The sequence below is a fragment of the Pseudonaja textilis genome, chromosome 3 (genome assembly GCF_049901715.1).
Source record: "Pseudonaja textilis isolate UNSWEBS1 chromosome 3, rPseTex1.2, whole genome shotgun sequence".
NCBI classification, from domain to species: domain Eukaryota; kingdom Metazoa; phylum Chordata; class Lepidosauria; order Squamata; family Elapidae; genus Pseudonaja; species Pseudonaja textilis.
The window spans coordinates 160,634,573-160,648,392 of record NC_141992.1 but is presented as its reverse complement, the minus strand read 5'-3'; the positions used below and the strand labels follow the sequence as shown (position 1 = coordinate 160,648,392).

At 36.3% G+C, this 13,820-nt stretch overlaps 1 protein-coding gene across 4 annotated transcripts in view; it reads left to right on the top strand.

Annotated features, from left to right (window-relative positions):
- Window positions 1-13,820, top strand: part of PCMTD1 (protein-L-isoaspartate (D-aspartate) O-methyltransferase domain containing 1) — a 48,630-nt gene that overhangs the window by 8,315 nt on the left and 26,495 nt on the right. For 3 of the 4 annotated variants that reach the window (XM_026699205.2, XM_087931236.1, XM_087931235.1), the window contains 3 exons: window positions 2,851-2,946; window positions 3,136-3,559; window positions 4,470-4,572. In XM_026699205.2, coding sequence (XP_026554990.1) covers window positions 3,253-3,559; window positions 4,470-4,572 — 410 coding nt within the window. In that variant the 5' untranslated portion in view covers window positions 2,851-2,946; window positions 3,136-3,252. The remainder of the gene's footprint in view (window positions 1-2,850; window positions 2,947-3,135; window positions 3,560-4,469; window positions 4,573-13,820) is intronic. The other variant, XM_026699207.2, reaches the window with a different exon arrangement.

Below are 13,820 nucleotides of genomic sequence, written 5' to 3'. Positions count from 1 at the left end.
GAGTCTAATAATTACTTTTCAGATCATAAATTTCATTAAAAGGTCTAAACTTTTGTAGGCTGCAACTTTTTCAGATTCATGGAACAGTTAAATTGATATAGGATTTAATTGGGATGAGGCAAGAGGGAAGGAATGGGAAGACAGGATAGTCATACAGATGCAGGTTAAATATGAGACAGATTTCAAGTTATCAGTTAATAGTGCATAATTTAATACCATTCAGTTGATCAGATCAGAATAAATTAAGCTGTAGTTAAAGCCTCAGAGTAGATGATAGTTCTGATGGTGTGTTCCCGATAGAAAAAGGAAATATGTGATTATGCAAGGAGCTCTGTAAGCTTTCTAAAACAATAACATGGTCTTTATGTGTCCTTTGTATAGTTTTACCATGACATCAGGAAATTATGTTGTCTAGATGCTTGAAGCTGAGGCTAAAAGAAAGGAGAAAACTGTTGAGGTCATGATGGAATTACATGAGATGCTCTTTCCGTGGTCTAAATCAGGGATCACCAACCTTTTGGACCACAGGGACCACCAAACTCATAATTTTAAATCCTGGCGACCACTAATACGAATTTTGACTGACGGTGGCTTGCTGATGTTGGTGGGAGAGAGAGAAAGATCTGATCTAACTTCTCTTCCTCTCTCTCTCTCTCTCTCTCTCCCTCCGTCTCCCTCTCCCCTCCCTCCCTCTCTGACACACACACATACACACAAATACACAGAGGCAGGAGTGGGATTCAAATTTCTTAACAACAGATTCTATGGGCATGGCCTAATTTGTGGATATGGCTTGGTCATGTGACTGGTTGGGCATGGCTTGTATGTAAATATTTTAAATATTTATAGAAATATTGAATTTTTCATAAAAAAGCAACTTCTACCTCACATCAGGCAAAGCAGGCAGGCAGATTGAATTGCTCACAGAATCGTTCAGAGATCTGTGAGATCGGCTACCTGAGTCTGTCACATAAACTTTGCTTGCAAGCAAACCCATAAAATTTGCTAGCAAGCAAACTCACAAAATTAACTCACAACACACCATGTATGTAAATATTGATTTTTTTATTAAAAAAGAGCAATGTTTACTCAAAATCAGGCAAAGCAGGCAGGCAGATTGAGTTGCTCACAGAATCATTAATCTAAAGATTAGTTAGAAAGCAAGAAATCCAATGATTTCCTGCTTACTAGCTAATCTAAATCTTCAGCATAGCAAAATAGCTCATGGTTGGAAAAAGGAAAAATAGCAATTTAGCAGGCAAGTTTGCCAGGTAAGGAGTGAGTGGGTGGGGAGGGTTCCCGCAGGCCATATGGGTGGGGCAGATTTGTGTTCCTGCGCAGCCTAGATTAATTGTTTTGGAGGGTGCTCTGGGGGTGACATTTCTTTGCGGACCACCAACATTTTTTTGCAGACCACCAGTGGGCCATGGCCCACCCGTTGGCAACCACTGGACTAAATGATGAAATTTAATTACTGAATTTCAAGTTTAATAGATGTTTCAGATTGTAAGTATTGCTCTAGGTATGTTTGCTTATTGTAATGTCATCTGTGCACCTATGATTGTGTTACTGACTTGCAGGTATATGTTAACTTCCAAAGGTGAAGTAGTAATGGGTGGAAATAAGGCTGAGAAAGAATTGTTTTACTTGCTTGAAATACTTTAAGCATAATTACTTGGATAGTAGTAGCAATTTGAACAGCTTTTTTTTCTATTAAGGAAGAGATACTTTTTACTCAATTTGGTTATGTATGGGGTATATATTTTTTCCATAGCCATCTTTTTTTTAAAGAAAATTCTAAGTGTAACATATAGGCCTTCTACACATCTACTTCTTCCCAAGATGTATAGAACCTAAGATGTTGTAAAGTGTTGACATTGTATATTTGCAGATAAGAGTGATAATTGTCACTCTGGAAGATGCCCTTCCTAATGCTGACAGGCCCCTTTTTTTCATTTCCAGCCACCAATTCTGTTTTCTACTGCTTTGTTATTTTTTTCTATATATAGTCTGTTTTTACTGACACCAGTTGTTTCCAAACATTTGATGATCCAACTATGATTCTCATTTGCTTGAGTGAATAAAAATATATTTGAACTTCTTGTGATCTCCAATGTGGTTAAATCAACCTCAAACATTTTAGATGCCATATTTGTTCTATTTCTTATATAACTTACTGTAACTGTTCCACAAAAACTAAGCTATTTTAATAACCTCTAGATAATTTCCTAGGGAGAAGAACTTATGTTAATTATTGAATTGGGCTTCCAAGTGTCATTGTTTTGGATGAAAGACCATTCAATCGATCTTTAACTAAATGTAACAACATTTAACTTTGGACTACAAGACTAAGATTCATTTTAAAGGATATTTTTTACTATAATCAACTTTATTGATTCATGTGTCCCTCCACAATTCTTCACCCACTTTTTCTTCTGTTTTTTAAAAATAATAAATAGGGAGACAAATATGTTTTGAGAAAGAAATTCAATATTTAACTGAAATTGTTTATTATTATAAAACTTAATTCAAATAGATTTTAAAAACCATAGTATCCATTTCAATATTATCTTCTCCAGTGCTTTATGCATGAAGGTTGTATTTAGAAAAGAGACTGAGTGTCAAATAATGTATTCCATAGTCAATTAGAAAAATATATAAAACCTGCCATGTTTAAGTGCTGAATAAGATATTTTCCTTATAAGTAAAAATTTACAAGGAAAATGTAATAAATAAATAATAAATGAATGTAAAATATAAGTTTACAAGGAAATTTTTGCTTGCTATTACTATATGGGAATTACTCTGGATGGACAATTAACATACAGATTTGCTCTTTTCTTTTAATAGACTTGTTTTCCACTGAGGAACAACTGTACATTTCCAGACCAACTTTATTTTGACCTAGTTCCATTTGGTGTGGCGGATATGGATTACTTTCATCTAGTAAGGCTTTCTTCAAATTCTGAGGAATTTCACTGTGTATTGAATATTTGGTTTAATTCAGCAACTGTATGCCTATTACATTAGACATCGAAGAACATTATTTACTTTTCCTATCAAATTATCACTGAATTTGGTTTACATTTTTACAATTTGTGAAAATAAAAGTATGTCTTCTTAAAAATCTTTTAGGATTCTCTTGCAAAGCAGTATTGAGCCAGACTGGATTGGACCTTCTATATGGAAACATCAGACAAGTACCTACCAATGTATTCTCAAAATTAACTGAATTGTTAAAAGACAATCATCATGGGAGGAGCTGTGAGTGCAGGCGAAGATAATGATGATTTAATTGATAACTTGAAAGAAGCACAATATATTCGCACTGAGCGAGTAGAACAAGCCTTCAGAGCTATTGACCGTGGTGATTACTATCTGGAAGGCTATAGAGACAATGCATATAAAGACTTGGCTTGGAAGCATGGAAATATACATTTATCGGCACCATGCATTTATTCTGAAGTCATGGAAGCATTAAAGCTTCAGCCTGGATTGTCTTTTCTTAATCTGGGTAGTGGAACCGGATATTTAAGTACAATGGTGGGATTAATACTAGGTAATATTTTAAAAATTATTGAACATTCTTTTATATAGGTTGAGTTTACTGATATTCTTGGTTTTAAAGTAGCGTGTTTATGCCCCTGCCAAACTTGCAAGATATTAATAAGTAGCTTTTCAAATTAGTGTTCCTGATACGTAATAGATCAAAATTTCTTAAATTACCAAGAGATTTGTGGCTTTGCAGAGATGAGGAAATGTTTATAGCTTAATTTTTATGTCAGTATTGCCCACTTCTACAAAATCGAAATTCTTCAATTGTTTTAAAAAATACAATAATCGTGACATTTAAGTTGAGACTTAAATTTAAATATTATATCTTTATTTCATTATTTTGAAAGTAGAAGATAAAGTGAGGAAAATAACATAATTCAATACACGTTCCCTGATAAATAAAGCAGGAATTTTGAACTGTACCTTCTTGCCATGTTTTAGTGAAAAAGCAGCTAATAATACTAAGCATTATTCTGGATTTTTCCTGGTTTTTATAAACAGAAGCAGGCAGTTGGAATAAAAAACTGCACTACCACTATCATAAATGAGATTGCCATCATAACCACATAATAGTTTTGATTGCAAAGCAAGGTGAAGCAAAGTTTTGTGAAACCGTCCAAAGATCTGCAATTGACAATAAACAACTTTCTGCAGTGCACTAAGTTATCTGCAGTTATTCCTTTTTCTTCTTCTAAAGAATAGTTGCTATGCTCTGGAGTCTTTTATTTACTCCTGAATGAGTATTGAAGGTATATGGTTTGAGGCTTTATTGGATAATTTTCTCTTTTGTAATCAATACATACATTTCCAATATCTACCTAGTGCTATATAGTTTATCTTTCGCATCAATGTACAGTTTTATAAAAATACATTGATTCGGTAATCTCACATAATTGTTGAATATTAATTTACAGGCCCTTTTGGAATAAATCATGGAATAGAACTTCATATGGATGTGGTGGAATATGCTAAGGAAAAACTGGAGAGCTTCATAAAATACAGTGATAGCTTTGATAAGTAAGTATATTGATACTAATTTTATATTAAAATCTTAGTTTTCCCTGCCGCGGTAGTAAACTATTTATGAAGATTTTTGAGGAAACTTGCCATGCTTATTTATTGCAGCCACAATTACAAGTTTGCAACATTATTTTAAAATGTTCAAAATGTAAGGCATTCATTAATCTGGTACTGTGATTGTATTACACTCTTGTACAGGTTTCAAAAGTATTGCACATGTTGGTCTCTCATGTTTGGGGAGATCCTCACATTCCTTACCTTCACCTTTCTCAATCTTCATCTATATATACATACATGTATGTATGTATGTATGTATGTATGTATGTATGTATGTAAATATTTCTTTTTGCTAAAATTACTTGAATGCATTCTGAATATTTCTGAACTTCAAATTAAAATTGAGTAATACAACCTACTTTGGATTTCAATCAAGGAATAGTGCACCTTTTCCTTAAAAGCCCTCTCTGGATTTAACTGTATTGGACAACTAACTCTTTATTTCTAAGCATCCCTTTTTTTGAGAAGATTGTTGAACTACTGTGAGAAAACTGGAATTCTATGAAGCAAACTTTCCTAGAATGGATTATCTGCACTCTTCTCAGTCAGTCCTGGACATGTAATAGAACCATATTTCATCCCTGTCCATGATTTTTGTCAAAACATTGATGGAATAGTATGCAACTTCTGGCCCAATTGACCTCTTGGTAGCCATTACCTATCTTGTCCAGAATTATTTATTTATTGCTGGAGGGGGATACTGTTCTTCAGCAGTGGGTAGTTTTAGCCAGAAGTTGTCAAAGAAGTAATCCAGTAGCGTCTTATATGGACTGTTATAGGTTTGGTCCTCTACCCATGACTTTTTAACATTTCTTTGAAGATATTGAGAAGGTCATATGTCAGTTCATGTTGTGGTATATTAATAGGCTAGTGATACTCAATTATATATCACCATCCTGGGCCATACTGGCAATGCAGATAAAGCCTTGTCCAGGTATTTGGAAGTTATTAGGGTCTAGATCAGTGGTTCCCAAACTTTTTCAGTCCACCGCCCCCTTGGTGCTACAAACTCAACCTCAATGCCCCCCACCCAGGGGTGGGATTCAAATTTCTGTGGGTGTGGCCTAATTTGAGGGTGTGGTTTTCTGGTAACTTGATTGGGTGGGTGTGGCTTGCTGGTCATATGACTGGGTGAGTGTGGTTTGGTGACTGGCAAACCAAATACAAGTGGTTCTCACTTAATGGCCGGTTGCTTAGCAAATGTTCTAATTTATGACTGGCCTCCCCAGAACTACTTGACCTTTTTGGAGTTTTGACAGCCGTGCACACACATACACACACACTCCCTTCTAATCCTGCTGGAGCAGGTCATTGGACTAGAATTGGCAAAGCATCTCTGATTAGATTCTAGTAGTGAATAAAATTTAGTCAGAGATGCTTTGCTGATTCTTGTTGATTTGTTTTATTTGTATTTCTTTATTTTATGTTGCTGAATTGCATTGACATGTGTGTCCCTTCTTGTGTACAACCCAGAAGATTTTGTGATTCTTTGCAGCAAAAATTACCGACCTCTGGCTTTGCTCTACTTTTCAAACGTGCCGGCACTGCCACGTTCTAGGTGCCGGCCCTGCAGGTCCACCCCATTGATCCTGCTGCACTGGAGGGACCTGCCCAAGCAAGTCCGAGCGGGGCAGTGCACCAAATCAATGGGGTGAACCTGGGAGAGGGAAAGAGAAAGAGAGAAAAGAGAAAGAAGGAAGAAAAGAAAGAGAAAAGGGAAAGAAAGAAAAAGGTACAAAGAAAGGGGAGGATGGAGGGGAGAGAGGGAGAGAGAGAGAGAGAGACCTGATGCATCAGATTGAAATGAGGCCTAGTTTAGAGGTCCTTTTCCACACTGAAACATCTTTGCAAGCATCTTTGCCTGCACATTGAAACATCTTTGACTTCTATTAATTAAAGGTTTTGTGGACAAAACATGGTCAAGACTATCAGGAAGCTCTCACATTTTGTTGAGGCTTTAAACAGGATCCATTGGACCAGATCTCCACCCTAAAAATTACTTTTCCCGAATGTATTACAGTGTCAATTCTGAAGAAGGCAAAACCAAAATATATTGGTAAGTTACAAGGAGAACACACACACACACACACACACACTCCTAACCCTGCTGGAGCAGGTGATTGGACTAGAATAGATATCTCATTATCTTTCTCCCTCCCTCCTTATTTATTTCTTTTTCTTTCTGTCCCTTCCATCCCCCCTCTTTCTTTGTCCCTTTTTCTTTCTTTCCCTTTTCTCTTTCTCTAATTCCTTCTCTCTTTCTTTCTTTCTTTCTCTTCTCTCTCTTTCCCTCTCTCAGGCTCACCCCATTGACTTTGTGCATCGCTCCGTTCGGACTTGCTTGGGCAGGTGCCTCTGGTGCAAGGAGCTCAATGGGGTGGAAAGTGGCGGCAGTGGGATGTTTGAAAAGGAGAGCAAAGCCACTCTGGCTTTGCTCTCCTTTCCCAACGCTGAGTTCCGGGCGGAGCTCCTTGCACCAGAATGTGCAGGTCATTGGGATGATCCTGCGGGGCCTTGCCTCGAACGTGGCGGCGGGATTTTTTTTCTCACCCCTGAATTGTGCCCTGCCACTCACCTCCAGCGCCCCCCCCACCTCTTAGCGCCTCCCTGCCAGCCCCCTTGCCTCTCAGTACCCCCCTAAGGTGTCCCACCGCCCCCAGGGCGCAGTACTGCCCACTTTGGGAACCACTGGTCTAGATGGAAAGGAACAAGCTGATACTAAACCCAGCAAGATATAGATAATCATTATTTAGGGTTTCTGCCATCTCCACTGCTTATCTTGAAGGGCAGAACAGTCTCTGAAGGAGTAATTCTATAACTCATGGGTCACAGCTACTGCTGCATAGGCAAGTGGATGCCATGTACAAGGAACTGTTTTACCAACCCTGACTGGTACACCAATTGTAGTGATACCTGGAATGTGAGGGCTTTGCAATATCTCACATTCTCACCACCACCTGTTGGGACTATTGCAGTGACCTATATATGGAACTGCTGTTAAAGCTCACTCATTAATTTGCAGCATCTTAACTGCTTTTAGAAGGTTTGAAAATAGTAAACAATTCAAATATGAAGCCTGCAGTTGGAGTCCTGCATTAGCAATTAAAACCAATGAAGCCTTATATGGCTTAGCAGTGAGATGCCTTCAGGATTGCTTCCTCCAGTCAGAGTCAACATATATGATACAACACATTGGAAAAATGCTGATAGTTTTTCTCACTACTGAATTTAGAGGAGGCAAGGCTTGTAGGAGATATTCATTTATTATAATCCATGTGCTATTGAACAGTGTTTCATTGGAAGTTACATTTGACCTGATTCTGTTGACCTTACAGAAACAGATTAAAATTGAGTTCTTCTGGAGAACTTTATACTTTTGATTAAGATAGTGCAGAAGACTTATTTATATATTGCTCTGGTATTAAGCTATTTATGAGTTTTCTGTTGCATTCTATAGTTGTATTATTTATACTATAGCTATTTTTTGTAAACTAAAGAATTATATAGTTTAAAATTAGTAAATAAGTAATCTTTTGGTTTTCATTACAGCTCATAATGAAAGGATTCATGCTATATTTAAATTTTATGTATTACTAAGTATTTAGCACCTTAGCTTCACAGTTGTATTTTGGCACATATTTTGAGTATGTATTAATTGCTAATATCTGATTTAGCATTACATTAATAGCTGCTATTTTTATTTAGCAATTTTTAGACTAAATGTTATATTCTTCACATAAATGGATTGTAGGTTGTGTCTCCATAAACTCATACCTATTAATTGATTATGCTGAGTGTAAGATATAGGTAACCATAGGTTCTAAAGCATAGATCAGTATGTATTGATATTGTTTCTTTGGTTTTAGTTTTGTATGATTGAAATATCTGCTTTAGGCAAAATAGTTACATGCCTCCTTTTCCTGTCTGTCCAGTCCTGTCAAATTGGAAAAGTAAGTTAGTATTTTTAATATTCCTACTGATATTAGTAGAAAATATTCAGGGTAATTCTGTCAATTTAAGCTAATTTGGAGTCAGAAACAAACCCTAAAGTCATTTATACTAATAGTTTGATTTACTTAAATATCCCAAAATATGCTTGCTTTGAAAATAAACTCTTTGAGGTTTAGCTGTTACTGAAGTCTTAATGATGATAGTGAGACACTGTTATTGATTTAATTTTTAAAGCAGAAAGAGTTCTCATTCTTTCATCTAGAACAAAATTTTGTTAATCTGTTGTAAATACATATACAAATATGGAAAGGTTTAAGTATGTTATTAAGTTTTTAATGCGTGTTCTAGCTTTAGGCTAGGTTCACAAGGTTAGAATAGAATAGAATAGAATAGAATAGAATAGAATAGAATAGAATAGAATAGAATAGAATAGAATAGAATAGAATAGAATAGAATAGAATAACAGAATTTGGAGGGACCTTGGAGGTATTCTAGTCCAACCCCCTGCCTGACCAGAAAACCCTACACCTCTTCAGACAAATGGTTATCCAACATCTTTTTAAAAACTTCCAGAGTTGGAGCATTCACAACTTCTGGAGGCAAGTTGATCAACTAATTAATTGTTCTGTCAGGAAAGTTCTTCTTAGTTCTAAATTGCTTCTCTCCTTGATTAGTTTCCACACATTGCTTCTTATCCTGCCCTCATATGCTTTGGAGAATAGCTTGACTCCATCTTCTTTGTGGCAGCGCCTGAAATATTGGAACACTGTTATTATGTCTCCCCTAATCCTTCTTTTCATTAAACTAGACATACCCAGTTCCTGCAACTGTTCTTCATAGGTTTTAGCCTCCAGTCCCTTAATAATCTTTGTTGCTCTTCTCTGCACTCTTTCTAGAGTCTCAACATCTTTTTTACATCATGGCAACCAAGACTGAATGCAGTATTCCAAGTGTGGCCTTACCAAGGCATTATAAAGTGGCATTAACACTTCACCTGATCTTGATTCTATCCTTCTGTTTATGCAGCCTAGAACTATGTTGACTTTTTTGGCGGCTGCTGCACACTACTGGCTCATATTTAAATGGTTGTCCACTAGGACTCCGAGATCCCTCTCAGAGTTACTACTATCGAGCAAGGTATCCCATATATTGTACCTGTACATTTGATTTTTCTTGCCTAAATGTAGAACCTTATTTTTTTTACCATTGAATTTCATTTTGTTAGATAGCGCCCAATGTTCAAGTCTGTCAAGACCCTTCTGTATCTTAAGTCTATCTGCTGGAGTGTTGGCTATTCCTTCCAACTTGGTGTTGTCTGCAAATCTGATGAGTTCCCCATCTATCCCCTTGTCCAAGTCATTGATGAAGATGCTGAAGAGTACTGGACCTAAAACAGTACCTTAGGGTACTCCACTGCATACTTCCCTCCATGTAGATGCAGTTCCATTGAGGACTACACGTTGAATGCGGTTGTTCAGCCAGTTACGAATCCATCTGATGGTGATCCATCTGTCTAGCCCACATTTTTCTACTTTAGTAGTAAGTTATGGTCTTCTTTATCAAATGCCTTACTGAAGTCCAGGTAAATTATATTGACAGCATTCCTCTGGTCAACTAATTTTGTCACTTTGTCAAATAATGCAATAAGATTAGTCTGGCATGATCTGTTTTTAACAAACCCATGTTGGCTTTTGGTTATTACTTCGTTTGCTTCTAGGTGTTTGCTGATTTGTTGCTTATCTTTTCCAGAATCTTCCTTGGTATTGAGGTCAGGCTGATAGGTCTGTAGTTTCCTGGATCTATTTTTTTCCTTTTTTGAAGATGAGAACTACATCAATTCTTTTCCAGTCCTCTGGCAGTTCTCCGGTGCTCCAAGATCTTTGAAAGATATAGTTCAGTGGTTCTGAGATCTTGTCTGCCAGTTCCTTCAGAACCTTGGGGTTTAATCCATCCAGTCCTGGTGATATGAACTCGTATAGGGTAGACAGGTGTTCACTTACCATTTCTTCCCTTATATATAAACTTAGTTATCTACAATAATGTCAACAGGTAGACTAGGTACCCACACACTTAAAAAATTCACTGAGCAATAAGAAAAATGATCCATTAAAACATTGGAAGAATAAAAGCAGTTTTTGTGACTTTTCTGGAAAATCGTTTTAGTTGCAAAAAAATTATTCTGGTTAATGGTATTTGAGATTTTAAATATGGCAAAACATACAAAAATAATTGTTACAGTATATTAAAATAATTGGACCACAGAACAGGAAACAATCAACTGTAATGGCCCTGGAAAGCAAACAACAAAAGCAAGAGTGCTTGCTAAACACAATACACAAATGCTTGTACATGTACTAGGAAATATTATAAGCTAAGTAAGGCAAAGCAGCATAATGCAACCTTTTTATTTTTATTTATTTATTAAATGTATCTACTATTCCCATGTTTTTGCAAATTGTATTAAAATATATAGGCTGGTATGTAATTTACTTTAGAGAATGGTTATGGTTATAAAAGGAGGATGAGCATCTCTCAATTATGTTGCATTAAAGATAATGAGGATTGTTCCTTCCTGGAGAAGGAAGTATTTCATATAACTATATTATAAATATGTGCATGATATAAAATATCCTGTCAAAGAATACAACCTTTTAAAAATACTGAACCCAGTAGAAGGCATTTTTGAACGTAGCTATTGATTTAAGATTTTTATAATACTTAAAAAATTTCAGTTCCATTTTATCTAACTTCCTAGCCATCACCAGTTTGATTATTTTACAATCTGATAAGTAGCTCATAATGGTTCCTAGTAATTCTTCAGATAAAATAATGGTAGCTTGAAGATTTTTTCTAAATTTTAAATTTTGGTTTGTTCTTTTCCTGTTTTTTAGTTCTGTTTCAGGTTTTTAAAGTCATTTATTAACTGTCTTAATATTTCATTGTTCGATTGATTTTATTTTTTGCATATGTTTGTACAGAATGCCCTTGCATTAAACCTTGGATAAAGAAAAATCAGTTCCTTCCCCCCACACCCTTGTTTTCTGCCTCCCAGTTTGCCTGCTCTGGCATTTCTCACTATACAATGAAAGGTCATTGCCATTTTGAAATTTTGTCTTTTTTGTGTGTATTTAGATTTCTTCTAGTTTCATTTTTGTTGGCTTCTATTGTCTCCTTCAGGATTTTGTTTACACAAGTTTAAATAAATGAAATAATATTAACAATCGGGTAGGAAGAGAGGTGAGCTTGGTGATGAACTTTTTTTCAAGGAAATCATGTTATACATATCTTTGTTTAAGTTATTTTTTGTTTATTGTTTTATACTTTTAATTTTAGACTTCTCTAGACACTTGTTTGATTACCCATTTAATACTGATTTGTACTCATATATCTATAATGTTAGCATTTATTGCCTGCCAAGCTAGTTTATAATCTGTGATTTATATGAGCACTTTAAATTTTAATTCTTCATGCATTGAGGTGAAGGGTACAGAATTGGAATGAATGATATGTGAAATACACTTAAGGTATTTAAAATATTTAGATATAAAATTGATATTGTACATGAATCTCATATTACACAATGATGAAGCATCTTTTTTGTATGAAATTGGTTGGTTGAATATTTCAGTTAGTGGCAATAGCAAAGTCATAGAGTTATGATTTAAGTAAAGTGCTAATATAATAGTGATGGCAAGAATATATTGATCCTTGTGGGTACTTTATTATTACTTTGAGGATATTTTATTTCTGAATATCTGGAAATATATTGAAAAATTTAGAAAATATTGATTTAGATGTTAATAATTAATAGTTAATAAATGAATTTAAAATGTGGCAAATTTAATGATATTAAAATGAATATTGTACCTCATTTGATTTCTCTTTTGAGAAGTATCTCAGTATTAATTAGAAATAAATGTTGTTGTTTTCAGAGTAGAAAGTTATATAGAGTATACTATATATTTGGGGAAATTGATCACCAAGGATTTCATTAAACTAAGATTGCTCCCAGATTATCGTGATCTTTAATGTACCAGACTTGCAAAAATATCACAAAAGTTATTTTGATCATCCATAAGTTTGTTAACTGAAAATTCAGTAGAAAATCATGCTCTATTGGCCTTACTGAAAAGTTGTTATTTATTCACATTATCGTCATAGAAAGTTTTTCTATCAATGTAGCAATGGCACTTAGACTTATATACTGCTTCATAGTGCTTTACAGTACACTCTAAACAGTACCCAAAGTCAGCATATTGCCCCAAACAATCTGGTTCTCATCTTAGTGACCTCAGAAGGATGAGGCAACCTTGAGCTGTCAGGATCGAACTCCTGGCAGTGAGCAAAGTCGGCCTGCAACACTGCATTTTAGCCACTGCGCTACCATGGCTCTATATAGTAGAAATGGTAGAAAGATACAGCAGAAAAGCTATTTATTTCAGGAGTGTATGCCATAAGAAATCTTTGGGGTTTATTGAGATGTAAATAGGTTTTTATTGAGACTTATGAATATTTAACTGTTTGGGGTTTAATTCTTGAACAGTAGAATATCAATACTGGAAGAAGCCAGCCTAGCTAATGGACAGTACAGATACTTATGATATAAGGCAGGGGTCCCCAACCACCAGGCTGTGGACCGGTACCGGTCCGTGGATCATTTGGTACCGGTCCGCAAAGAAAATAAAAATAAAATAAAAATGACGGCTTTCTTCTCCTTCGGTGAATGCTGCTGGGATCAGGGATCAAGGACACAAATGAAAGAAGGGGAGGGAGGAAGCAACCAAAGCCTGTCCTGCTCTCCAGCTCAGCGGCTTCGGTTTCCTCCCGCCTCGTTCCTCTCTCAGTCGCTCTCTCGCTCCTCCATCAGCCCAGGAAGAAACTGCTTCAAAGAAGCCAGCAGGGTGGCTTTTCCTGTCGGCGCAGCTCCTCCGAAGTGCCCGTTCACCCCCACCCCGCCGCCCGCAGTTCAATCCAGTGCTCCGTTCTGCCTGCCTGCCTGCCTGCCTGCCTTCGTTTCTGGTTGTTTCGGAGTAGCTTTGGCTGAGAATAATAACTATTCGCCTCTTTTACTCAGCTGAAGCTGCTCCGAAACAACCAGAAATGAAGGCAGGCAGGCAGGCAGAACGGAGCACTGGATTGAACCGCGGGTGGCAGGTGGGGGTGAACGGGCGCTTCGGAGGAGCTGCACCGACAGGAAAAGCCACCCTGCCGGCTTCTTTGAAGCAGTTTCTTCCTGG